Below are 27,658 nucleotides of genomic sequence, written 5' to 3'. Positions count from 1 at the left end.
AAAAGAAAATAAAAATCTCATAAAGGTACACCATTAGAAGTTAACAGCTTTAATCATTTTTATGAATATTCGTCTAGATTTCTCCTATTTCTCTAGGGCTGGTCCAACAGAGGTTTTAAATGAGCGTTTAGTCCAATCTATCTCTACTTACATTTCTGGCGTTTGCTTTACTATTCAGAACAGGTTTGTAATTCCAAGATTTTATAGCCAGGTTTCATATTGAATAACATGGTTTAATTGTTCTAATATCTTTTCAATCACATGAAGTATCTTTTTTTTTTGGTTCAGAGAATGAAGTTAAATTATTAAGCATTTATTTATAAAGTCAGTTAATGGTACTTATTATGTAATTATTTATTTCTACCACTGATTTATGATGCCCTAAGTATCAAACTTCAAGTGCCCAACATGCTACCATATCATTCTTTTTTTTTTAAAGATTTTATTTATTTATTTGACAGAGACAGCCAGTGAGAGAGGGAACACAAGCAGGGGGAGTGGGAGGAAGAAGCAGGCTCCCAGCAGAGGAACCTGATGTGGGGCTCGATCCCATAACGCCGGGATCACGCCCTGAACCGAAGGCAGACACTTAACGCCTGCGCCACCCAGGCGCCCCTACCATATCATTCTGGACTTATTTGGATTTGTAAATACATCTGCTCTTCATGTTTTAGACCTATTGTCTCTCATTCTAGCATATGCTGCCCCAAAAACCTGCCCCACCCTCCCTCCATGAACCTCATTTTTCTGAATCATTTAGTCTATTATTAATTTGTAGATACATGTGGAACTCTTTTTCGAGTTGTCCCAAAAGAATGGGGTTTTCCATTGTAATAACTCCATCAATTACTCTACCAATTAATTGGGGCAGAATCGAAGTTTTTTAATTCTATTCTACCTTTCTATCCAAAAACATGCTAGAGGTCTACAATTTTACACATATCTTACTATGATTCCTTTTAAAATATTAGGACTTTTAATGTATAGAATTGTCAAGTCACTATGCGGTACACCTGAAACTAATAACATTGTATGTCAAAGAGACTTCGAGAATAAAAAAATGTTTTCAAGTATTATGGCTTTTCTCAAACTTCTCATTATGATTAATTGTAGATATTTTATATATATATTAGTACTGCAATTGTGAATAAGATCCATGATTCCATTATATCTTTTTATTTTATTTATTTTCAGATCTTTCCAATATCTGGGGATGATCCTGATTTTCCTTCCTCTGTCTTGCTCTCTGATTGGCAGTTAGTTCCTGGAACTCCTTAAAACTGTGTCACTTTCATGAAGGTATCTTCTTTCTTTGCTTTGCTTAGACCTTCTCTCCTGGTAAAATACAATGAGACCAACAAACAAGCACAAAAATGAGAAGACATCAAATCAGCATCTACGTGCTGCATTCTTTAGAGAAAACTGATCCTTGACCCATCAGTTTTGATAAAAACCATGACCCCTGCCCCAAGGATTTGAGTTAGTTTTGGGAAGGCAGCTTCCATAGTTTGAACTCTCACTCTCATGTTCGGAGGTCAAGGGATCTGGATGCCAAAGGATTTGGAAGAGGCAAAGGTGATACAAAAAAGTTTAAAAATCCTTTCCAATTCTTAATCATTTAAAAATGGCTATATTTTCTTTCTTCCTTTCTTTCTTTCTTTCTTTCTTTCTTTCTTTCTTTCTTTCTCTCTCTCTCTCTCTCTCTCTCTCTCTCTCTCTCTCTCTCTCTCTCTCTCTCTCTCTCTCTCTCTCTCTCTCTCTCTCTCTCTTTCTTTCTTTCTTTCTTTCTTTCTTTCTTTCTTTCTTTTCGAGTAGGCTCCATGCCCAACATGGAGCCCAATGTGGGGCTTGAACTCATGACCCTGAGATCAAGACCTGAGCTGAGATCAAGAGTGAGATGTTTAACTGATTGAGCCACCCAGGCACCCTTCCACCCTTCCTTCCTTCCTTCCTTCCTTCCTTCCTTCCTTCCTTCCTTCCTTCTTTCCTTCCTCCCTCCCTCCCTTCTTTTCTTTCGTCCTTCCTTCCTTCCTTCCTTCCTTCCTTCCTTTTTTTCTGGAGTAGGCTCCATGCCCCCAAAATACCTATATATATATTTTTAAATTATTTATTTATTTGACAGAGAGAGAGACAGCCAGCGAGAGAGGAAACACAAGCAAGGGGAGTGGGAGGGGAAGAAGCAGGCTCCCAGCGGAAGAGCCTGATGTGGGGCTCGATCCCAGGACTCTGGGATCACGCCCTGAGCCGAAGGCAGACGCTTAACGACTGAGCCACCCAGGCGCCCCAAAATACCTATATTTTAAATTGGGCATTCTTCAGCATCCCAAAAGGTTAAGCAAACCCAAAAAGAAATGTGCATCACGTGTGCTATATCACAAACTATGTTTTCGAGAGCATCTGAAATCTTGTTTGTACATGTATCTTGGTCATCTAGCGCCTACCATTGATCTACAAACCAAGAAAATTCATGGTCTTACCATTTTTAAAAACTCAAAAATTAAGACGTCCAGAAGAAAATTTCAAAGTTAGATATTACCATGTATATGAAAGAACAAGAAAACAAACTCTTTCTAATACTCTTAATATACTGGAGAAATTGTTTCTCTCACTCTCGGGTTTCCATTTAACCTTACAGGTGAAAGACTTTGTTGAACTTCATAACATAACGACTGTTAAAGTGAAAATGTCAAGTAAAAGGGAAGCCCTCCATCTGAAAAAAGACTGAACAATGATGCCCTCAACCTTAAAGGCTTTAAACCTGCCCAGAAATCCACCTCACTAGGTGACGTTTCCCTCTGCCTCCTCCTGATTAAGCTTGCTATTTGTTTGAATGCACGAGGATTCAAGATAATACAATTTCTTGTTCTGTGTAAAACCAAACAACCTATATTTACTCCTCCTTTCCCTCTTTTCTCAGCAGTTGCATTCCCAGTGGGAACCAGCCGGTCTGGATCTCAGAGGCAGCCCAAGGGGACTGCATTGTGCGTAGATTCCAGGACTCCGGGGATGATGACCGCCTGAAGGCAGATGAGACGCACTGCCACCTGGGGGAGGGGCTCCTGTCGACTCCCTGATCCCGTTCAGATCCTTCAGTGACCAGGGAAGTCCTCCGCAGCTCTGGGGAACTTACTGCACTCCCCCACACTCCCCCAGCTGGGGGCTGCCGGGATCTGAGGGGTGACAGTCTGGTGTCTGGGTCTGTATGTGTCTGTGAAATACCTCCAGGGTGTGTTTGTCACATGAAGGCACCTATTTTTTTCACTAACCTACTGATGAGGGCTGGGCAGAGCCGGTCTGTGTGACCTAGGGAGATGCGGGGGAGTCTGAGGTCGGTGGGAGGGGAGGGGAGGCTGTAGCTAAATCATGCCCTGACCACGTGGCCTATGTTTAGGTCTAAATCTTTCCCTGGGAGGGGCAGCGGCTGGCTCCATCCGTAGGGAGGGCCACTTGGTCTTGGGTCATGAGTTCAAGCCCCACATTGGGCATATAGCTCACAAAAAAAAAAAAAAAAAAAAAAAAATCATGGGGGCGCCTGGGTGGCTCAGATGGTTGGACATCTGCCTTCAGCTCCGGTCATCATCTCAGAGTACTGGGAGCGAGCCCCACGTCCGGTTTCCGGCTGGGCAGGAAGTCCGCTTCTCCCTCTCCCTCTGCCTCTCCCCCTGCTGGTGTTCTCTCTCTCTCTCTCTCTCAAATGAATAAATAAAAATTTTTTAAAATTCATTAATCTTTCCCAGGGGAATGGTGTCTTGCTTTCTTCATCAGAGGGCTTACTCACTCCTTTTCCACATCCTGGATGAAGTCAGGCAGAGGCTGATTCCTGGTTTCAGGAAGGAGGAAAACAGCAAGGCCAGAGAGGATGGGGAAGACGCCATACAGGATCCAGGGCAGGTGGGGAGAATACACGGTTAGGATCATCAAGAGGGTGGCCAGGGCTGCCCCAGTATTAGCAGCGATTCCCAGGATTCCTGCAGCTGTTGCCCTTGGAGTGCAAACAATACAAAAATAATTTGGTCTAAATCCACGCAGGTAATTTGTGATTTATTATTTTGCGTCGATTATGGGAGATGTCACAACAGTGTTTAGATCCATGAAGGTTGACCATATATATACTCTTACATTTCAAATGTGCTCTCTTATTTGCTGGCAATTTCTTTCAAGTGCACAAGTGCATTAAGACATACTTCCGTTATTAAAAAAAATACTCTTATCCCTAGCACCTACCATTGAGTGGTTCTGTAGATTATGTGAGGTGATATGTTAAAAAATAACACAGTGCCTTGCCAAAGTCAGATTTTAATAAATTTGGCTCTAATTTTTGTTCCTATTAATACTATTATAATTGGTGCTTTTGATATCACTCCTCAGTGTTCTTCCCACTGTGAGTGTTAATTAGCTGGGAAAGGTCTGTTTTGACCCTCCTAGAGCTTCCATGCGATTTGTACCTGATTATGGTAGGGATTAGCTCATTTCCATGGGCAGAAGAACACATGATCGCTGCTGAACAAACTCCTACTCCCACAGTGGACAAAGTAACGCGCAGGGTCTGCATTTCTGGAAAGGAAGACCAGTGGGACTCAGGAAATCAGAGCTAAAGGAATCACCAGCCGCCAAATTACAAGTGAAAAAGAAGAATTGGAGATGTTTGCATGTGTTAAATACATTGTAGAGAACGTGCACAGAGGCAGAGAACAGTGTAGTGACGAGTAGCTAAGAAATGTGACTTACCTGTATGTTACAACTTAACAGAGAATAAAAAACCTGAGTCATTTTATTACCTCTCCCTTCTACATCAGAGATTTGCCGAAGACGAAGAGGGAAACTTGAGTTTGCTTTCATTTATTTTGTCCAGTGTCTCCTCTGCCTTTCATGTATAAAGTAGGACTCCATGTGAACAGTTACCGGGGGACGTAAAACTCATTGATGCCCTTGAGAAGTTTAAAACCTGAGTGCGTACACGATATCGACGTGGGGCTAGTACTGTGGCAGAGAGTAATAAAACCGTTGTCTTAGGTTATGGGTAAGCTGGACGGTAGCTTGATCTAGAGTAATATTTGAAGATCTAAGAATAAAGACCTGTATCAGGCAAAAAGTGTTGGACTTTGGAAACCTCTGAGGGAAATCTCAGAGTCAGTTTTCTACTCAATAATTAAAAAAAAAAAAATCTCACGAGAGCGTTACAACATTGGAGTATGCTCTGTGGTAAAGGAGGAAACATGCACCCTTTCTGACATCCGAGATGAGGGCAGAGCTACCAGTCTGGGATGCTGTAAGAGACACAGCTATGCTGGGAGTTAAGCAAAGCATGGAACCACCTCTTCATTACATAGGATCATTTAATTTAGTAAAACTGACTCTGAGAGAGGCTTTAACTGCTTCACTCCTTGTTCCTATTGCATACTTCTCTGCTTGAAGACAAGATAGTTTTATTTTCTTGAAATCAAGAAGTCTTCCCTAAACCACGATTGCAGTTACGGTGACCTAATACAAGACACACAAGTGAATATATGTAGACATCAGGAGTAAATTGTCACTGAAGGTGTAGTAATAAGAAAGCAAATGGACCGAGGAAACGACGGTATTGTGTTCTCAGGTGAGATGCAATTAACATATATCGGACACAATACTGTCATTTACAAGTGTGGTTAGGCAAAGCCAAAAGGGCAAGTGATCAATTGCTCTCCTAGAGAAACTTTTAGGAAGAAACGGCACGAGGTACTTCTCAGATGTGATGAGGAAAGCCCTAGAGCTGAACAAGCTTTTACTGAGCTTAGACTCTTTCCCAGCTGCTTAGTGGTAAAATCTGTCCTAAATCTTCAGATCAGTGTCGGGGAATCATTAGAACCATATTCTCACTTTCCTTGTGTGAGTCCAGTCCCCGAGTCCCTGAGATATTTCCTTTTTTTCAACCTGTGCTCTTTTCTCACCTTCAGGGAGAAATGTGGCGGTCAGAATGGAGATTGCAAGTAAGGACACGAAAATCATCTGGCTTACTCGACGGCCCATATGATTCAGTGCCAGAAGTGCAACATAATTGGCGGGGAGGTTGACCATGTTAAAGAGAAACTGGAACAAGAAAACATTGTTCCCAATCTGCTGGAGGTGGAGAAGCAGGCCATAAAAGGGCATGTAGATTGCAAATCTGCAGCGAACAAAAGAAGGATAGATGTCATTACATTTAGACCCTAGCCGCTATAAACGACAATCATAAATATCGTCAGACAGGCGGCCAGTGGTTGGTGTTCAAGTACAAAAGGCATGATCTGTTTTGTAGAATATTCTACCTGGTGATGATTTAAAAACTGTCATTAAATATTGCATAATGATGGAGGTCATAATGGTTACCTTTTTTGGTGGGTGGGGGGTATTGTTCTTAAGAATACATAATGAGGGGGGCGCCTGGGGGGCTCAGTCAGTTAAGCATCTGCCTTCAGCTCAGGTCATGATCCTGGAGTCCCTGGATCGAGCCCCGCATCAGGCTCCATGCTCAGCAGGGAGTCTGCTTCTCCCTCTGCCCCTTACCCTGTTTGTGCTCCCTCTCTCTCTCGATTTCTCTCTCTCAAATAAATAAATAAAATATTTAAAAAAAAAAAAGAATATACTGAGGCCATCTAGGGTTTTAGAGTTTTTTCTATATCCTGATTTGGGTGATGGTTGCATATTTACATATGTAAATATTCATCAAGCTATATACGTTGGTGCACTTAAACAATTTTTTTAAAATTTATTTAATTACGTGATCTTCACACCCAATGTGGAGCTCAAACTCGCAACCCTGAGATCAAGAGTCACATGCTCTTCTGGGGCGCCTGGGTGGCACAGCGGTTAAGCGTCTGCCTTCGGCTCAGGGCGTGATCCCGGCGTTATGGGATCAAGCCCCACATCAGGCTCCTCCATTGTGAGCCTGCTTCTTCCTCTCCCACTCCCCCTGCTTGTGTTCCCTCTCTCACTGGCTGTCTCTATCTCTGTCAAATAAATAAATAAAATCTTTAAAAAAAAAAAAAAAGGAGTCACATGCTCTTCTGACTGAGCCAGCCAGGCGCCCCAACTGCTTGTAATTTTATCTCAGTTGAAGTGGAAACAAACAAGTGAAGAAACTTAAGCGAAAATCTCTACTGTGATTGAAGTTCACAGCCTCCATTTCCAGGTGCTGAGCCTGGTAAGGTGACATAATAAAGAAAACTCATTGCACAATTAGTTCTGGGTCAGTCTTTCTGTAACGAAAAAACGCAATTATCTTTCTGGCTTCCTCATGTTGCATCTCCAAATCTGTCCCTCCAACACGGTGTATCCTTTGACAGGAATAGATTCATGTCTCCACGATCTTAATATTCTTCACGCACGGTGTGAAGCCTACCTCACGAAGGACAGTAAGCAGATCCTTCTGCGCAGGACAGGTGTGCGGAACAAGTCAGGCACGGAAGGTTTTTTCTGTGCTGCCTCCAGCTCCTCCTGCATGACGGTTCTCAAAACCTTCAACAACAACCACCACAAGAAACTGTTGAGTTGTCACGCAATGTGCGCACTGGGAGGTCCCCACGGAGGATGCTCTAGACCACTTGCTGTCATAGTTAGTAGCAAATCGAGACAGCAAAAATGCACTGACATGTGAAAGGTGAATTAGGGAGTTAAAGGAGCCTCAGGAAAATTATGTAGCAGCAAGGACTTTTTAAACACAAGATCTGAGTGGGCTGCAGGGCATCAGAAAGGGTGTGTATGTTCGATATTCAGATCAGGAAGGGAATCAAACGTGAGTTACTTGGATTCAGGTCCAAAGCCCCATTTATGCTAGAGAGACCCGGCAGCTAAGCTTGGTTCCCAGCCAGCCGTCCTTTGCAAAGAAACTGTTTATTTCAGGAAAAATGACATCTCCTGAGAGCCTTTATTTTGGTTCTTCATTCAGTCTCTTGGAGCGAAATCCTGGCATATTGTGCCTCCATGAAGGAGAGGCCTAGAATTCAATCTGAAGATAAAACCAGGGTGGGATCTTGATGTAGAATTATTTATACTCCAGTTGGTTATAATCTGGAGTTACTTAATGGTCCTGCAACATGCTAAGCGCATACCTTGCAGATGGTGATTATTTCTAAACCCCAATTTCCCCATCATAGAAGGAGGAGGAGGAGGAGGAGGAGGAGGAGGAGGAGGAGGAGGGAGGTGGAGGAGGAGGAGATGGAGGGGGAGAAGAAATACATAGAGAAAAATAATAGCACCTTTTTCATGAAGACTTTCTAGCCATACATGAGGTTGTAAATACGCAGACGGAGTTATATCCAGCACGCCTCAGCTACTTATTAATTATTCCAATAATATTGACTTAATTCTCATCCCACCTTTACAAATGAAACAACACCATGGAATCCACTGGAAAAATTCCATGAGGAAGGGACTTTAGAGAAATGTAAGGTCACCTAAGTGAGGACATACCAGATCAAGAGTGTCTTACAGGTGCAGAGCCAGCTCAAGCAGCAAAATGCTGGACTTATGTTTTTGGAAGAGAAGAGTCAAGACAGCATCTCCTTCCTAAAACTAACACCAGAAACCCATGACCAGGGGCCATTGTTATGGGTAGTATTCTAAGAACGGGCTCCAAGGATACCTTAAACACGGGCCAGAGGAGGTCTCCCATGCCTATGAGACTGGCCTCAAATCATATCCAATATCAGGGGAACATTTGGGAGATGCTGAGGTTATTTCACACTGGCCATTCATTCTTGGTGAGCAGGGATGTGAGTTGCATTTCCAGAAGAATTTAGTGAGGTGATACCAGGTCATTTATGGGAACTCAAGGAGCTCCCCCTACCTGCTAAAATTATTATTCAAGGAAGAGGAGGCCTATATTCAAGTTTCCCAGACAAACAAAGCTTTAAAAGTTCGTCAGCACGAGAGGCACCTGGGTGGCACAGTCAGTTAAGTGTCTGACTCTTGGTTTCAGCTCAGGTCATGATCTCAGGGTCATGAGATCGAGCCCTGTGTGAGGCTCTGTGCTCAGTGCAGAGTCTGCTTAAGATTCTCCCTTCCTCTCCTTCTGCCCTCCCCTGCACATGTGCACGCACTCTCTCTCTAAAAGTAATTAATCTTTTTTTTTTTTAAGTTCATCACCATTAAACTGGCCTTGTGAGAAATGTTAAAGGGACTTCTTTAAGTGGAAAAGGAAAGGCCATAGAGGTGAGAAAATTCTGGAAGGAAAAAAATTTCATGAGTAAAACCAAACATACAGTAAAGGCAGTAGAGTGATCACTTACAAAGCTAGTACGAAGGTTAAAAGATAAAAGTAGTAAAATCAATTATATGTAAAGAATCAGTTATGGGGGCTCGCACAGTAATTAGATGGAAAATACGGCAATATGTACATAAAATGGGGAGAGGTAAATAAAAATGAAATTCTTTTAGAATGTGTTCAAACGTAGGTGATCATCACCTTAATACAGACTACTGTATCTTTAGGGGCTATACACGAACCCCACGAAAACCATACACCAAAACCCTGTACTAGATACACAAAAAATAAAGAGAAAGAAAGCCAAGCACATTTAAAAAAAGTCCTCTATTACAAGGAAAGAGAACCAAAGAAGGAGAAAGGAACAGAGAAGGACTACAAAACAACCAGAAAACAATGAACAAAATGGCAATAAGTACGTATCTATCAATAATTACTTTAAATGTGAATGAACTAAATGCTCCAATCAGAAGACGTGGGGGCAGAATGGATCAAGAAAAAAAAAAAAAGGCCCATCCGTATGCTGCTTACAAGAGACTCACTTCAGACCTCAAGAAGCGTGCAGACTGAAAGTGAAAGGATGGAAAAATATTCCATGCAAATGGAAGGGAAAAAAAAAAAGCTGGGGTAGCAATACTTAGATCAGACAAAATAGACTTAAAAACAAAGACTGTAGCAAGGGACAGAGAAGAGCATTACCTAATGGTAAAAGGGGTTCAATGAGAGGATATAACACTGTTAGTGGGAATGTAAATTGGTGCAGAAAACAGCATACAGGTTCCTCACAAATTAAAAATAGAAGGGCACCTGGGTGACTCAGTCAGTAGAGCGTCTGACTCTTGATTTCAGTTCAGAGCATGATTTTAGGGTCCTGGGATTAAGCCCCACATTTGGCTCCATGTTCAGCAGGGAGTCTGCTTGAGGATTTCCCTCCCTCTCCCTCTGCCCCTGCTCTCGCTCACGTGCACCCTCTCTCTCTCTCTCTCTCTCTCAAATAAATAAATAAATAAATAAATCTTTTTTAAAAAATTAAAAGTAGAAATACCATAGGATCCAGTAATTCTACTACTAGATATTTATCCAAAGAAAACAAAAAACACTAATTCAAAAGGATACGCTCCCCTATGTTTATTGCAGCATTATTTACAATAGCCACGATATGGAAGCAACATACTATCCACTGATAGATGAATGGATAAAGAAGATGTGGTGTGTGTATAATATATGTATGTATATAATGTATATCTATAACGGGATATTACTCAGCCATCAAAAAAGAACGAGATCTTGCCATTTGTGGCAATCTGGATGAACCTAGAGGATATTGTGCTAAGTGAAATAAGTCAGACAAAGACAAATACCATACACTTTCACTGACATGTGAAATCTAAATAACCAAACAAAAAGAGAAACAGATCAATAAATACAGAGAAAAAACTGGTGGTTGTCAGAGGAGTGAGAGGTGGGGGGATGGGCAAAATGGAAGAAGGGGAGTGGGAGGTATAGGTTCCCAGTTATGGAATGAATAAGTCATGAAGTAGAAAAGTACAACATGGGGAATATAGTCAATGGTGGTGTACTAGCATCGTGTGGAGACAGTAGCTACACTCGTGAACATAGCATAACGTATAGAGTTGTTGATTCACTATGTTGTATACCTGAAACTAATGTAATGTTGTGTGTCAAATAGTCCTCAATAAAAGAAAGAAAAAGCAAGCACTGGTTGTTATACGCAACTGATAAATTATTGACTACATCTGAAACTAATGATGTACTATATGTTGCCTAATTGAATTTAAATTTAAAAAAGACCATGAGAGACTATGGACTCTGGGAAACAAACTGAGGGCTTCAGAGGGGCGGGGGGTGGGAGAATGGGATAGGCTGGTGATGGGTATCAAGGAGGGCACGTATTGCATGGTGCACTGGGTGTTATATGCAAGTAATGAATCATGGAACTTTATATCAAAAACTAGGGATGTACTGTATGGTGACTAACATAATATAATAAAAAATATTATTATAAAAAATTTAAATAAATAAATTTAAAAAAGAAAGAAAAAGCAATCCTAAAGTTCTTATGGAAACACAGAAGACCCTTACAATCAAAGAATTTTTGAACAGGAACAAAGCTGGAGGCATCACATGTTTTGATGGCAAAATATATTACAAAGCTACAGGATGGTACTGGTATAAAAACAGACATAGCCCAATGGAGCAGAATAGCAATAAACGCAGCACACACAGTCACTTGATCTTGGACAGTGGTGCCAAGAAGTCACAGTGGGGACAGGATAGTGTCTTCCATGAGTGGTGTTTTGGAAAACTAGATATTGACATGTAAAAGAATGAAACCGGGAACTTATCTTATGCTGTACACAAAAATCAACTCACAAAGGGTTAAAGACTAAGATGTAAGACCTGAAACAAGCAGAGAACAGAATGGTATCTGCCAGATGCTGGGGGGTGTGGGAAATGGAGACATATTTGTCAAAGAGTATGAGGTTTCAGTTATATGAGGTCAATCAGTCCTAGGGATCTACTGTATAGCATGGTGTCTATAGTTAGAATACTGTACTATATATTGAAAATTTGCTATTAGTGGGTTTTCTATTGAGTGTTATCACAAAATAATGAATAAAGAGGGCAGGAGGAAGTTTTAGGAGATGATGGATACGTTTTATAGCGTAGGTTGTGGTGCTGACGTTTGGATGGGTACTTATCAGATACATCAACTTGTCTATATTAAATATGTACAGCTCTTTGTATGTTAATCATACCTCAATAAAAATTTTTTTAGATTTTATTTAAATTCAAGTTAGTTAACGTATACTGTATTATTAGTTTCAATGGTAGAATTCCATGATTCATCACTTGCATAAAGTTGTTTCAAGAAAAATCCTTCAGATGTGCCATTGAACATGTTTCCGGAGATGTTTTATTGCTCCTCCTTGACTGTCTAGACCCTAATCCTCTCCTTTTTCAATTAAACAAGGGAGATGATTTTTCCTTGTCTCTATGAGAATCCTTTCCATCTCCCTATCATCGCAAACAGAAAAGTTAAACCCCAAAGAATTATAAACAGGATCTTGAGATATTTGCACCCACGTGTTCACTGCAACACGATTCACAATAGCCAAACCATGGACACAAACTAAATGTCCATCAGTGGATGAATGCATAAAGAAAATGCGGCATATACATACAACAGGATATGATTCATCCATAAACAGAGGAAATCCTGCTAGATGTTACAACAGATGAATCTTGAGGACATTTTGTTATATGAAATAAGGCAGTCACAGAAGGACAAATATTGCATGATTCCATTTATATGAAGTATATAAAATAATAAAACAATAAATTGAATGGTGGTTACCAGGGACCAGGGAGAAGGAATATGGGAGATTGCTGTTCAATGGGTATAGAGTTTTAGTCATGCAAGATGAAAAAGTTTTAGAGATCATTGTACTTATAGTTAATGATACTGTATCGTACAGTTAAAAATTTAAGAAGATAGGGGCGCCTGGGTGGCACAGCGGTTAAGCGTCTGCCTTCAGCTCAGGGCGTGATCCCGGCGTTATGGGATCGAGCCCCACATCAGGCTCCTCCGCTGGGAGCCTGCTTCTTCCTCTCCCACTCCCCCTGCTTGTGTTCCGTCTCTCGCTGGCTGTCTCTATCTCTGTCGAATAAATAAATAAATAAATAAATAAATAAACTTTAAAAAAAAATTTGAGAAGATAGAGCTCATGTGTTAATTTTAAGATGTCTTGATTTTTCTCTTATTAATACTAAAGTTCCTTGAAACGTGGAATTCTGACCCATACTGCCATGCACGGTCAAGCACCATGACTGACACATTATAATTTTTTGATAAATAATGTATATGTTTATGACATGATGAATGCTTTACTTAATGATCCACAGCAGTATCTGCCTTCCAGACCCCGGGCGGGGGGGTTGGGGAGAGGCATTTCCACTCAGTCATGCTCTTGGAACTTGTAATAAGTAGAATGTAAACTCCACAAAGCAGAGATTTGGACTCTTGTGGCCAATACAGTATTTCCTGGAGAGAACAGAAGGGGCCCCGGGAGTCACGCGTAAATACCATTAACGGAAGACTGTATGACCAAGTTAACACACTCTATTCGGCACAGTCCCTAAGCCTCCCTTCTACTGGTCTTACTATACTTGAAAAAGGCCATCAGGATATGAATGGAAAGAAATGGCTTCGTTTGGATTACTTCCTCTAACACATACACAATTTTTTTTTTTGATGTAGTGTTCCATGACTCATTGTTTACGTGTAACACCCAGTGCTCCTGCAATACGTGCCCTCCTTAATACCCATCACTGGGCTAGCCCCTCCTCCACCCCCTCCCCTCTGAAACCCTCAGTTTGTTTCCCGGAGTCCATACACAATCTTTACAATCGTAAACCCTAAGAGCTATCTGCTCCTGTTGAGTAAAAATATCTGTGTTCAGTTCCCAGCAACAGGATATCCTCCCTTTATATTAACTCAGACAACGTGGACAGCCATTGACAACCAGAACAATGAAGTAAGAAGACCCATAGCCAGACTCGTGTCCCCACCCTTTATTCACCTTATGGACACCAACGAATGCCTATGTCAGGTCACAGGTTCCCTACATCCCATAACCCACTCCCATTCCTGTTCACCTCCATGGTGAGGGCTTCTCCCGCATTCTTCCTTCCATTCCTGTGTGCAGCTTTTCTCAGGACCTTTAAGCCCTCCTCGAATTTGTTGGTGGTAACCAGCCATCGAGCAGACTCCACCAGCCACCTGATCAAAGAAGACAGAGGTGCAGCCAAATCTCTCATGAGTCCATATTCTTTGTCCTGAAATGCCTCTCCCCTCCCATCTAATACCTACCTCTTGTTCTGATATACCAGAAAATACAAACTTCTGATCTCTCGTACCCTAACTAGAAAACTGGGAGGATGACCTCTCCCCATGAGGTACATTTCCACTACTGGCGATATAAAGCAGGAGTCACATTGCCCCTTCAGTCTTATGCTGGGGAATATTTCCAGGTTTGGCAAATAAAAATAATGTGCCCAGTTAAATCTGAATTTAAATAAGCAGTGAATAGGAGTAATTCTTGAGCATAACTATGTCCCGTGCGATATTTTGGACCTTCTCCCACTGAAAAAGTATTTGTTGTTTCTTTGAAATTTTACTTGAATGAGACACCCTGTATTCTATCAGGCTAGTAAATAAAAATACAGAACTCTCAGATAAATAGAAATTTCCTATAAACTACGAATAATTTTTAGTGTAGCTATGTGCCATGCAATATTTGGAATAATATACACCAAAAACTGTTGTTTACCTGAAATTCAAACTTAACTGAGTGTCCTTGATATTATCTGGCAACCCTACCTGTTCAGCTTCTTGAGTTGTACATAGGACACTTATTAGGAGAGCATGTGTTCAAGTTCTTCACTAAGAACCAAACAGAATTCTTAGGACCTGACTCCATGGACCTTGCATCCCAGGATCCGCTAAGATAAAGGACAAAAGAAAGCTTATACCTTGACAAAAGAAAAGAGGCAAATAATGGTACAGAAACCACCAGCTGAAGGGTGCGCCAGTCTCGAATGGCAAAAGCCAGTCCTCCCAGGATGATCTGTCCTATGCAAGAAGTACAGATTGCCACTGTTATTCCCAAGGCTTGGAATCGGGGCATGGTCCATTCCACAGCTGAAAGAAAACACAAACAGGATTTTGATGTCAAAGTTGGAATCTCATAATGCTAAGCAAAATAAGTCAAGCAGAGAAAGACAATTATCATAGGGTTTCACTCATTTATGGAACATAAGAAGTAGGAAGATTGGTAGGAGAAGAAAGGGAAGAAGAAAGGGGGGGTAAACAGAAGGGGGAATGAACCATGAGAGACTATGGACTCTGAGAAACAAACTGAGGGCTACAGAGGGGAGGGGGCTGGGGGAATGGGATAGGCCGGTGATGGGTATTAAGGAGGGCACATATTGCATGGTGCACTGGGTGTTATACACAAGTAATGAATCATGGAACATTACATCAAAAACTAGGGATGTACTGTACGGTGACTAACATAATATAATAAAAAATTATTATAAAAAACTTTTTAAAAAAGTTGGAATCTCAAAGTCAAAGTCACGGCTTGGAAAATGTCAAAGATGCAAAGCGCTTACTTACTCAGCATAATAGTGTTGGTTATGATGTTCATGGCAGAGCAGCCAGCCAAGAAACGTAGCACGCAGTAAATGACGAAGGTCGGAGCAAGGACAGTGCAGGTGTCAGCAACGGCCAGCTGGAGGAAACACCAACGGAGAATGAACTTCCTCCCAAACCTGAGGAACGGGAACAGGTTAGATGGGGGGGTAAGAACAACCTGATAGGAAAATTAACAAAAAGAAGGCACACTGGGAAAGTGAGTGCATGTTTCAATGAGGGAACTTTGACCTTGACATTTGAAAGAATCGACAGCTAGTCAACAGGAGATCTTCCCAGAAGCAACCTTCCTGTTTGTAAATAGGTACCAAGTATGTCAATACTTCTTCCCCAGCCTGTCACCAGATCTTTGAGACCAACAGAAGCCGTATGAGACGGGTTGCAATCCTGGAAATTTGAACACATCACAAAGGTCCGTTGTACTAACACAGGCACTTAACACAGCAGAGTCTGTGCAGTGTCTAGAACACGAGGGAGCTGCTATGGGCTGAGCTGCATCCCCTGCCCCCACCCCAATTCATATATTGAAGATCTAATACCCAGTGAAATGGTATTTGGAGATGGGCTTCGAGGGAGCTAATTTGGTTTTGATGAGGTCATGAGGGTGGGGTCCTTATGATGGGGTTAGTGCCCTTTTACGAAGAGCAATTGCTCTCCTCTTTCTGCCATGTGAGGCTATCACAAAAAGACAGCTGCCTTGAAGCCAGGAAGACAGCTCTCACCAGACACCAAATCTCTCTGCACCTAGATCGTGGACCTCCCAGCTTCCAGAACTTGAGAAAAGAAACTTCTGTTGTTTAAGCCATCTGGTCTCCGGTGTTTCATTGTGGTAGCCTGAGCTGACTAAGATAAGCTCTAACTCTGTACTTGGGACTCTGGGACCATGTGGGTCCTGGATAAGTGATATGAAAGGAACACCCAAGGAACAATACAGCAAAGTTGCTGATGGGTTACATTAGAGCCCCTCTCTGCGATGTCTGGCTTTATAGGCCTGGAACAACACACTTCCCTAAAATAAGAACGGAGCCACAACTCGGAGAACTTTGAGTGAGTTCTCAGAGGAGAGGATTCGGTAAGATGAGCATAAAGAAACAGAGAAGGAGAGGGTATTTTTATTTTATTTTTTGAAAGATTTTATTTATTTATTTGAGAGAGAGAGAGAGAGCAAGCAGGGGAAGTGGCAGGTGGAGGAGAAAGGAGAAGCAGACTCCCTGCTGATCAGGGAGCCCAACATGGGGCTCGAGTCTAGGACCCCGGGATCATGACCTAAGCCAAAGGCAGATGCTTAACCAGCTGAGCCACCCAGGCACCCCAGTGAGACGGTATTTTTGAAAAGGAAGGAGGATTCTGTGTTTCACAGTTTTCTGGAAGAGAGGACCTTTCTCTGGACAATGAGGATGAGACACCTGTGCCGATTCTGTTTGACCAGTAGTAGACAAACAGTGGGATTGGACAAAAACCCTGCAATCCTTGCTATGCTTGCAGAATATTTCCATTATAATGCAGTGTTAAATCTTTTATATTCTGAGTATTTATATTAGACACATTTGTAGTTCCACTCAAAATGGAATAAAATCTAGGTAAAGAAATGCTATGATTAATGAAATGACATAATAACAATTATTGGGGAGTCTGGTCCATCACAATGAAAGGCAGCTGTAAGAGGCATCATGCACTGGTATCTCGGGGGCGCCTGGGTGGCTCAGTCAGTTAAGCGTCTGCCTTCAGCTCCAGATCATGATCTTGGGGTCCTGGGATCGAGGCCCGCCATCGGGCTCCCTGCTCAGCAGGGAGTCTGCTTTTCCCTCACCCCCTGCTGGTGCTCTCTCTCTCCCTCAAATAAATAAACAAAATAAAAATCTTTAAAATGTAGTGATATTTAGAGCCACAGGCATTTGGCAACAATCTGGTTGTCCATCACCAAAAAATGAATGAAGAGCTTTGTCATGGATCTTCACTGTGGACACCGTGTAGCAATTAGAAGAATGAACTAGAAGTACACATAGGAACGTATATGCACCTCAAAAAACATTGCATTGGGTGTACCAAAAAAAAGAATGAGATAATAACACATTTACATACATATGTGAATTAAAATATATGTAAACCAATGTCATTTATTTTGAAAAAACACATATGAATTTAAAGAAATATAGCTAGTGAGTTATAATGACCCCTATAGGGAAGAAGGAATTGGGATTGGGGCATAAGGAAAAAATGAAACAGATACATACATACATGAAAGGAATTAGTGGCCAAACTAATGAGGACGCTGTCTCATGAAATGAGTATAGTTCAACCATCTGTGGTTTATAGTCAAAGGAAGAGAAATTTGTGCTGTGCAAAATATTAAGACTATTGTCTCATTAATTATTAATTGTGCAATTTGGCTGTATGTTCACCATTGCTTTTTTTTCTTTTTCCAGATGCAGAGGAAGATGACTCTTCCCAGCCTTATATTTAAGTCAGAGTCATACATCTGCATTCTGACCATGAATTGAGGACAGAAGTGACCAAGGCCACTTCCAGACCTGTCCATACAAGGTCCACTTGGGTCCTGCTCATTCTCTCTGACAACATGGCTGGAAACAAAAAAAAGTGCAGATGAAAAAGTCACACAATGGAAGATTCTGGTTCTCTGAGCCACAACTCAGAGGATGGGGGCCACATGACCCACACCACACTGTGAGGACAGTGAGAATCATGATTTTATTAAAATCCCAATTTTGTGTCTGGGATTCTTACTGTAACTAGCTACCTTGGCCAACACGAGAATGTTTGAATAATTGTGTTTGATAAAGATAACTGGAGAAGCTTCATATGTTTTCTTTTTTGGTATAGGTTTCTCAAATTTATTTTGAGAATAAAAATAAAAAGTATTTTATTTGAGGGGTGCCTGGATGGCTTAGGCAGTTAAGTGTCCCACTCTTGATTTTGGCTCAGTTCATGGTCTCAGAGTCGTGAGATTGAGCCCCAAGTCAGGCTCTCTGCTGGGTGTGGAGTCTGCTTAAGATTCTTTTTCTCCCTCTTCCTCTGCCCCTCCTCCCGAGACTCTGTCTAAAAAAAATTTTTTTTAATTGGAAAAGAAAACATCATGTAGAACTATAAACATATGTATAAAAAGAGGTTACAAAATTACATATGGACTTTTACCAGTTTTATTTAAAACACATATTTCTGATGTATGTGGCTCCCACTTGAGTGGACTTGTTCTTAGCTCTATTTTGAAAGTTGTCAAATATGAAAGTTTAAATGAATACTATAACGGACACTGCTATAAATCTCAAACAGATGCACCACTAGATAGCATTTTGCTATATTTGCTTTATTTCTTTGCCTTTGTGAATACACACACACACACACACACACACACACACCACACACGAACTCTTTTCTGTTGAGCCATCTGAATGGCAGCCACAAATCACGTGACACATCACTTCCATTTTTTTTTTAGCATGCATGTATAAAAAATACAAGTAGTTTCTAGGGGTGCCTGGCTGGCTCAGTTGGTTAAGTGTTCGACTCTTGATTTTGGCTCAGCTCATGATTTCAGGTTCTCGAGATCAAGCCCTGTGGCAGTCTCCGTGCTCATCGGGGAGTCTGCTTGAGATTCTCTATTTCCCTCTCCACCTGCCCTTCCCCCCCCAACTAAATAAATAAATAAATATTTAGCATCTCCTTGCTTGGCCATGTATTACCCTTTAATGGGAGGGTCATGGGAAGAAGGCAGCTTGGGTATTTATTAGCTGAGCGTAATCTTGGCTAGGGGGTTATATTTGGGACAGATTGTTTTCAAGCAGGTCCATACTCAACACTGTTTTCCTCTACTTGAGATCTCCTGCTGCCTGACTAACAGGCACTTCCAGGTTATTACTGTATGTGCTTCATTTCCTATTTTCCTTCATCTCCCTAAATGGTATCAGTGTGTATCCATTTGCTCTGGATGAAGATACAGATACTCCCATCATCTTTCCTAAGGATTATTTTGATAGCCTCTTAGATGCTTTTCCTACCACCACTCTGGCTCTCCCTCCCACTTAATCATCAATGAAGCATCAGGAATGAGGTTTAAAAGATCCTATCATAATAATCATCTTAAAAGGCTCAGATGGGTACATTTCAGGTTCCAGGAGTAAGGTCTTAAACCCTACTGCTTGCCTTTCGCTCCATCAGCAAAGACACATGTACAGAACACAAAAAGCAACTAGCTGAGCTCAGTTGAGAGTGAAGATAGATTGTGGCGGGGAGTGTTTTCTCTCTCCGAAGAGGGCAGATGGACACCAATACAAGGAAGATCCTATTTCCACAGCTATTATCCTGAAGTGAGGTGCAATTCACACGGTAAGTGAAGGGAGTGGCATATATCTTGTGATCTGTGGAACCAGGTTACAGATGGTGGGAAACTGGGAACATCGAAGAGAGTGAGGGTCCCAGCAAGGGAAAGTGACAAAGAGAGCATCCTTAAACTGTGTCTACCACGCATCCCCTAAATAGCCCCTGGAGCATGCATCTGCAGAAAGCAGGTCAATATAGATAAAGATCTGAACTGAGCTTGGAGCTTCTGCATAAGAAATAGATTCCAGGGGCCCCTGGGTGGCTCAGTCGGTTAAGCGTCTGCCTTCGGTTCAGGTCACGATCTCAGGGTCCTTGGATCAAGTCCCGCATCAGGCTCCTTGTTCAGCAGGGAGTCTGCTTCTCCCTCTTCCTCTCCCCCCACTTCTCTCAAATAAATAAATAAATAAATAAATAAATAAATAAAATCTCAAAAAAAAGCCCAAAAATAGATTTTAGTTCAGTCTGAGGCTTGAAAATTATCTGCTAAAATGAAGGAATCAGTATGACTGATGAGTAATAATGGAAAATGGAATCTTCACAACTTCATATTTATAATATTCAAGATATAATTCGTAATATCCCGCTATGTGAAGGACCAAGAAAATGGAACTCCATTTCCTAGAGAATGGAAATCTTTTGGCTCTTCTGCCAAAAGTAGACAAAGTTTGGGACTAAGCAGCAAGGATTTTCAAGTGGTACTATAACTATCCTCAAAGAGAGAAATCAACTATGATTTTAACGTATGAAATTCAAAGCTTAGAAATGGGCTTTCTCAGAGAGACGGCAACACAGGTAAGCTAAAGTTATTGAAATTCAAGAGCTGAAAAAGCAGTTTCTAGTACGAAAATTTACTGGATGGACTTAACAATCCTGTGGACACAAGAGAGAGACCACTTGAAGATAGATCAATAGAGGCTGCAGAAGATGAAGAAGAGAAAGAAATGATGGTTTAAGAAAGTGAAAAAAGAGCCTCAGAGCGCTGTTACACCAGGAGGCGGGACATAGTTCCTGTAAAGAGCCAGGTAATTAGCATTTTAGAAGTTGTAACCCACGTTTTCTTATTTGTCTGTCTTTTTTAAACTACTTTTTGTATTTCTTTTTTTCAGATAGACTATTTTTAGAGCAGTTTTAAGTTGGCTGCAACATTGAGCAGAAAGTACAGAGATTTCCCATATTTCCTGCTCCCATGTACGCACAGCATCCCTACCTATCAATATCCTGCACCAAGTGAGACATTTGATACAATGGAGCCTACAGTGATGCATCATTATCCCCCAAAGTCCATAGTTTACATTGGGGTACATTCTTGGTGTTGTACATTCTATGGTTTTTGACAAATGTATAATGACATGTACCCACCATTACAGTATCCTGCAGAGTAGTTTCACTGCCCTAAAATCTCTGTGATGTGCCTATTAATTTCTCTCTCCCTGCCCACCACTCATCTTTTTACTGTCTGCACAGTTTTTCCTTTTCCAGAATATCATATCGTTGGAATCATGCAGTGTGTAGCTTTTTCCGATTGGCTTTTGCTTGGTATGCATCCAAGATTCCCCCATGCCTTTTCATAGCTAGATTGTTCATTTATTTTTAGCGCTGAACAATATTCCATTGTCTGGATGTATTACGGTTTACTTATGCGTTCACCTACTGAAGGAAATGTTGGTTGCTTCCAAGGTTTGGCAATTATGAAGAAATCTGCCTTTTCAACTACTTTCTTATTTTATCAACTCTTTGTTTTTAAGTCTTTTTTTACTTTCATTTTTACATTTACATATTATAGATATATTTTTCATTTTTGGCTTCCTTTCACTGTATTCAATTTTATTTTTGTATATATATATATATAAATTTTGCTTTCTTTACAATTTTGGGGTTTAGGGTCTTCTAACAAACAGACCAAAATACACCCAGGACCAAGTGGATAACCCTGTTTTGTCCACCTGGGAGATTATATTCTCTCTTTTTCCCCTTTGTTTGTTTGCTTGTTTCTGATCTCTTCGGATTTGTCTAGTGTATATTTCCCTTGGGTTGTGGTTGATATTTTTGATTTTGTTCTCTCATCGATCCATTCTTCTCTGGGCAAAATGACTAGGAGGAATTCACAACAAAAGAAAGAACCAGAGGTAATACTCTCTGCCACAGATGTAATTGATATGGATATAAGTAAAATGTCAGAGCTGGAATTCAGGATAACAATTATAAAGTTACTATCTGGATATGAAAAAAGCATAAAAGACTTTAGGGAATCTCTTAGTGCAGAAGTAAAATCTAATCAGGCCAAAATTTAAAGTGATTTAACTGAGATGCAGTCTAAATTGGATGCTCTAACAGCTAGGGTAAATGAGGCAGAAGAGAGAGTCAGTGACATAGAAGACTAGATAATGGAAAGGAACGAAGCTGAGGAAAATACAGAAAAACAACTAATGGACCATGAGGGGAGGCTTTGAGAAACCAGCAATACCATAAAGCGAAACAATATTAGAATTATTGGGGTCCCAGAGGAAGAAGAGAGGAGGAGAAGGTATAGTTGAGCAAATCATAGCTAAGAACTTCCCTAATCTGGGGAAGGAAACAGGCATTCAAGTCCAAGAGGTAGAGAGAATGCCTGCCAAATCAATAAAATCAATAAAAATAGAAAAATAGAAAAAAGAAAAAAGAAACTAAACAGACCCACAAGAAATATTAAAGGGGATCCTGTAAGTGAAGAGAGCCCCAAAGTAACATAGACCAGAAACAGAAACAATCTACAGAAACAGAGACTTTACACGTAATACAATGGCACTAAATTCATATCTTTCGATAGTTACTCTGAATGTAAATGCACTAAATGCTCCAATCAAAAGACACAGGATATCAGATTGGATAAAAGAGCAAGACCCAGCCATATGCTGTCTACAAGAGACTCATTTTAGACCTAAACACACCTCCAGATTGAAAGTGAGGGGGTGGAAATCCATTTATCATGCCAATGGACATCAAAAGAAAGCTGAGGTACAAATCTTCATCTCAGACAAATTAGATTTTAAACCAAAGACTGTAGTAAGGGATGAATTGGGACTCTATCTCACACTAAAGGGTTTATCCAACAAGCTCTAACAATTATAAATATTTATGCTCCTAAATTGGGAGCAGCCAATTATATAAACCAATTAATAACCAAATTAAAGAAATACATTGATAATAATACAAAAATAGTAGGGGACTTTAATACTCCACTCACAGCAAAGGACAGATTATCTAAGCAGAAGATGAATAAGGAAACAAGGGCTTTGAATGACACACCAGACCAGACGGACTTCACAGATATATACAGAACATTCCATCCCAAAGCAACAGAATACACGTTCTTCTCAAGTGCACATGAAACATTCCCCAGACTAGATCACATACTGGGTCACAAATCAGGTCTCAACAGGTACCAAAAGATTGGGATTATTCCCTGCATATTTTCAGACCACAATGCTTTGAAACTTGAACTCAATCACAAGAGGACATTTGGAAAGAACTCAAACACTTGGAGGTTAAAGAGCATCTTGCTAAAGAACGAATGGGTCAACCAGGAAATTAAAGAAGAATTTTTTTAAATTCATGGAAACAAATTAAAATGAAAAACACAACTGTTCAAAATGTTTGGGATACAGCAAAGGTGGTCCTAAGATGGAAGTATCTAACACTACAAGCCTTTCTCAAGAAACAAGAAAGGTCTCAAATATGCAACCTAACCCTACACCCAAAGGAGTTGGAGAAAAAATAGCAAATAAAGCCTAAACCCAGCGGGAGAAGAGAAATAATAAAGATTGAGCAGACATCAATGAAATAGAAACCATAAGACCACTAGAACAGACCAATGAAACTAGAAGCTGGTTCTCTGAATTAATAAGATCGATAAGCCTCTAGCCAGACTTATCAAAAAGAAAAGAGAAAGGACCCAAATTAACAAAATCATGAATGAAAGAGGAGAGATCACGACCAACACCAAAGAAATACAAACAACGTTAAGAACATATTGTGAGCAACTATATACCAACAAATTAGGTCAACTAGATATTTCATACAAATGAATACAATATCTGTCCTCTTTTGTCTGTCTTATTTTACTCTGCCTAACATTTTCATGGCTCATCCATATTATAGTATGGGCCAAAACTCTATTTCTTTTTATGGCTGAAAAGCATTCCATTGGATGTACAGATCCTATTTTATCCCTCCATCCATTGATGGATACTTGGGTTGTTTCTACTTTCCGGCTGTTGTCAATAGTGCTGCAATGACATTGTTGGATAATTATCTGTTTGAGTCCCTTTTTCAATTCTTTTGGTTTTATACCTAGCAATGGAATTGCTAGGTCATATGGTTACTCTACATTTAACTTTTTAAAGAATTTCCAAAGTATTTTTCACAGTGATTGCACCATCTTACCCTCCTGTCAGTAGACTTCCAATTTCTCTACATCCTTGTGAATGCATGTTATTTTCTGTCTTGTTTTTGTTGTTGTTGTTTTTTGTTTGTTTGTTTATTGTTGTTTTAATATTTTACTTATTTATTTATTTATTTGTTTGAGAGAGCGAGAGAGAGAAAAGAGAGCACAGAGGGAGAGTGAGAAGTGGATTCCCCACTGAGCAGAGAGCCCGACATGGGACTCAATCCCAGGACCCTGGGATCATAAACTAAGCTGAAGGCAGACGCTTAACCAACTGAGCTACCCAGGTGCCCCCATCTTTTTATCGTATTATGGCCGTTCTAGTAGGTATGAAGTGTATTTGACTGTGGCTTTGACTTACATTGCTTTCAATATCATGTTGAACATTTTTTTCGTGTGCTCTCATGCACCATTTGTCCATCTTTTTTAAAGAAATGTATATTTAAGTCCTTTGTTCATTTAAAAATTGGGTTTTTGTCAGTTTGTTGTTGAGGGTGGGGGTTCTTCATATATACTGAATATTAAACCCATTCCATTGGTCTGTTTTCCTATTTTTTGGATTATATATAATTTACAAATATTTTCTCCCCATTACATAAGTTATCATTCTCTTTCTTGATAATGTGCTTTGAAGTACAAAAGTTTTTAATTTTTGATGAAGACTAATCTATCTATCAATTTTTTCATCACTTGTGCTTTTGGTGACATATCAAAGAATTCATTGCCAAACGCAAAGTTATATAGATTCACCCCCCTCCCATTTTCTTTTAAGAGTTTTATGGTTTTAGCTCTTGTATTTAAGTCATTAACCCATTTTTTGTTAATATTTATTATGGCTTTAGGTAAGGATCCAACTTTATTATTTTGCATGTGGATACCCAGTTATCACATTGTCATTTGTGGAAAGGGCTATATTTTACCAACTGAAAGATCTTGGCACCCTTTTCAAAAAATGAATCAGCCACGGAGATATGATATGGCTTTATTTTTATTTCTGTAAGTGGGTGGTTCTGTGTTACGGAACTGTTAGAAATGGACACTCTGACTCGGAACACTTTTATAAGCTACATTTACTGTCATACCTTCAGAGTTCACAGTTTTGAGCTGACATAACAGATGGCATTGTGCTGGTAGGCGGTAAGGGAACCTTAATTCTCCATAACCCCCAGAGGAGACCGGCCTGGTGTTGGCATTTGGCTTTCTAATTTCTAAGTGGTATTGTCAGGCACAAGATACTCCAATTTCTAACACCACAAATGGTGACAGCAGTCGTCATTAGATTAATTACATGGTTGAAAACTTACCTTCAAAGCCCTGTTTTGATGAAAACAAAAATCAAGGTCACTGGAAACATGTTTTCTATACACCATCACGACACGTTGCTATGGACACAACAGTTTAGTAGGAATGTCTGCCCATCACACTTGGGAAACAGGGACATGGTGACCAGGCTCTGGAAATCCATAAGCATTCAGCTCACAGAGGCCAGGAGGGACAGAACACGGCCCCCTGGCCAAAGTCTGAAACACTGTTTTACGTATCTCCGTCTTCAAATACACTGAATCTTATGTCGTGAAACATCCTCTCTGTTCCCATAGGTAACTTTTCCCCATCTTCCTAAACAACGTGCTGTGTCACCTCCTCTCTAAACCCTGTCCTAAAATGTCCCCATGTCTGATGGAGATGCTGTTTCTGTGTCCTGTACATGGATGGCACTCACAGCTGACAAAACAGCACTCGCTACGCTGACTATGATGTCCATGTGTTTCTAGATCCCTGGGGACCAAGAAAGCCCCAAGACAGTGTAATTGACAATAAGTGTGTCTTCATGGAAGAATGATGTGTTAGTTCAACAAAATACCCCAGTGATCCAGAGACACTCACCTGTCTGATAAATGGCCAAATATGATGCCTCCCACCAGCATTCCAGCCATGAATAAGAATTTGGCTATTGATTTCAGTGACTGAGATTCACATATCAGGTCCCACTGGAAGAGAAGAAAACCACCAAAGGAACACTGCATAGCGGCTTATAACCCCTCAGTGGAAACCTGATTGAAAGAACTTGAATGACTTGAAGTTTCTTTATGTCAGGCCCCCTTCTTCCTCTCCAGCTTCCTTTCCTTTGTTTTCTTTTCTTTTTTTTTCTTTCTTTCTTTCTTTTTTTTTTTTTTTTTGCATTAGCTGGCCTTTATCATTCAGCTATCAGCTTAAATACAACTTCCTCCAGGAAGACTCATCTAAACCTGTTGGCTACATTAATGCCTTGCTTTATTTCGTATGAAGTGATTCTCAACCTTGGCCACAGAATGCAATCATCTGAGAAGCTTTAAACATTTCCTGATGGCAGAGTCTTACCGCAGATCTACGGCTGCTCAGGGGCACAGTCTGTGCTAGGAAGTTTTGATCAATATCCTGATGTTTCTAATTCACGAGCGTAACATTTTTAACACATTACATAAATTACTTGCTTAAACTTTGGTCTTCCTAAGAATAAAAGCCATATAATTGCAAGGCCACATCTACTTTTTAGTTCTTGGACTCATTAAATACATAGATTAATGGCATTTAATAAAGACATAGAGAACACTTGCTGAAATAATGAAAAATGACCACCTATATAGTGATTAAAGCCTTGAAGGATGTTCATTATTTGTCTGCCTCTAAACACCCAGACTGTGGACTCACAAGAGGTAAACAGGACCTGTTACCTTAGTCACGATGGTGGAGGGAAAAGAGCTTTGATCGTACACCCAGCCATCCACACAGGGCTCCGTGTCCAGCTCACTTGTGTTGGGGAAGGTCCCATTCAGGTGAAGGAGCTGCCACTGGGGATGGATGAAGCGACGGCATTTCTCTGGCTTCAGGTGTGAGTCCAGTGGGATGGAGATTCTCAGGAGGGCATCTTGGCGGAGGATCCCAGTGCCGTTAGCAGAGACAGTGTCATTGTCGAGGATGTGGACCCAGCAGCGGTGACCAGGGACGGCTGCCGTGAAGTTCTCCAGTGAAACATGAGGGTACACCAAGAGGTTGGAGAGACAAAGGAAAACCATCTGAAGGATCTGGAATCTTCCCAGGCCTCCAACTTGTTCCAGGAGATCCTGAAAGGCCATCAAGGCTGGACAGGCGATCCCCAGTGAAAGGCGAAATGACTTTATTTAGAACAATTCAAAGGGAGAAGGGTCTCCATTCACTACGTCACACCAAGCGTGTGTTGATCCTGACCCCACTTCTTCCTCAATGGGCCCCGCTTCACCTCTACCAGGACCACTGAAGCTGATTCTCCAAATTGTTTGGGGATCAGGTGGGTAGCCGTTTTCTTTAAAGTCCCAGAGAAGTATTTTGCTGAGATGTTTCTAGCAGTTGACCAGCAGCACTGTTTAAAGGTGTACTTTGTGAAAATTCTTTTCGTCAGCAGTGCCCTGAAATGGCACTGGAC

At 40.8% G+C, this 27,658-nt stretch overlaps 1 protein-coding gene across 1 annotated transcript; it reads right to left on the bottom strand.

The window, feature by feature from the left end:
• Window positions 1–1,274: 1,274 nt before the first annotated feature.
• Window positions 1,275–27,658, bottom strand: LOC103678212 (solute carrier family 22 member 9-like). The gene is made up of 10 exons (XM_008707539.1): window positions 26,931–27,658; window positions 26,104–26,207; window positions 15,423–15,577; window positions 14,777–14,945; window positions 13,901–14,024; window positions 7,358–7,473; window positions 5,928–6,142; window positions 4,446–4,554; window positions 3,779–3,982; window positions 1,275–1,335 (listed from the first exon to the last, which is right to left on the bottom strand). The coding sequence occupies exons 1-10, from the start codon at window positions 27,330–27,332 to the stop codon at window positions 1,275–1,277; spliced, it is 1,659 nt and encodes a 552-aa protein (XP_008705761.1). The 5' UTR covers window positions 27,333–27,658.

Source organism: Ursus maritimus, unplaced genomic scaffold (assembly GCF_017311325.1).
Source record: "Ursus maritimus isolate PB19 unplaced genomic scaffold, ASM1731132v1 scaffold_23, whole genome shotgun sequence".
Classification (NCBI taxonomy): Eukaryota; Metazoa; Chordata; class Mammalia; order Carnivora; family Ursidae; genus Ursus; species Ursus maritimus.
Note: the sequence above shows the minus strand (reverse complement) of the source record. Positions and strands in the feature narration are given on the sequence as shown.

Coding starts and splice junctions, on each gene's coding strand:
- LOC103678212 (XM_008707539.1), bottom strand. CDS start 27,332: ATGGCCTTTCAGGATCTCCTGGAACAAGTTGGAGGCCTGGGAAGATTC. Junction 26,208..26,930: donor CCTCCACCATCGTGACTAAG/GTAACAGGTCCT, acceptor CTTCTCTTCCAG/TGGGACCTGATATGTGAATC. Junction 7,474..13,900: donor GAGAAGCCCTCACCATGGAG/GTGAACAGGAAT, acceptor TTGTTGTTGAAG/GTTTTGAGAACCGTCATGCA.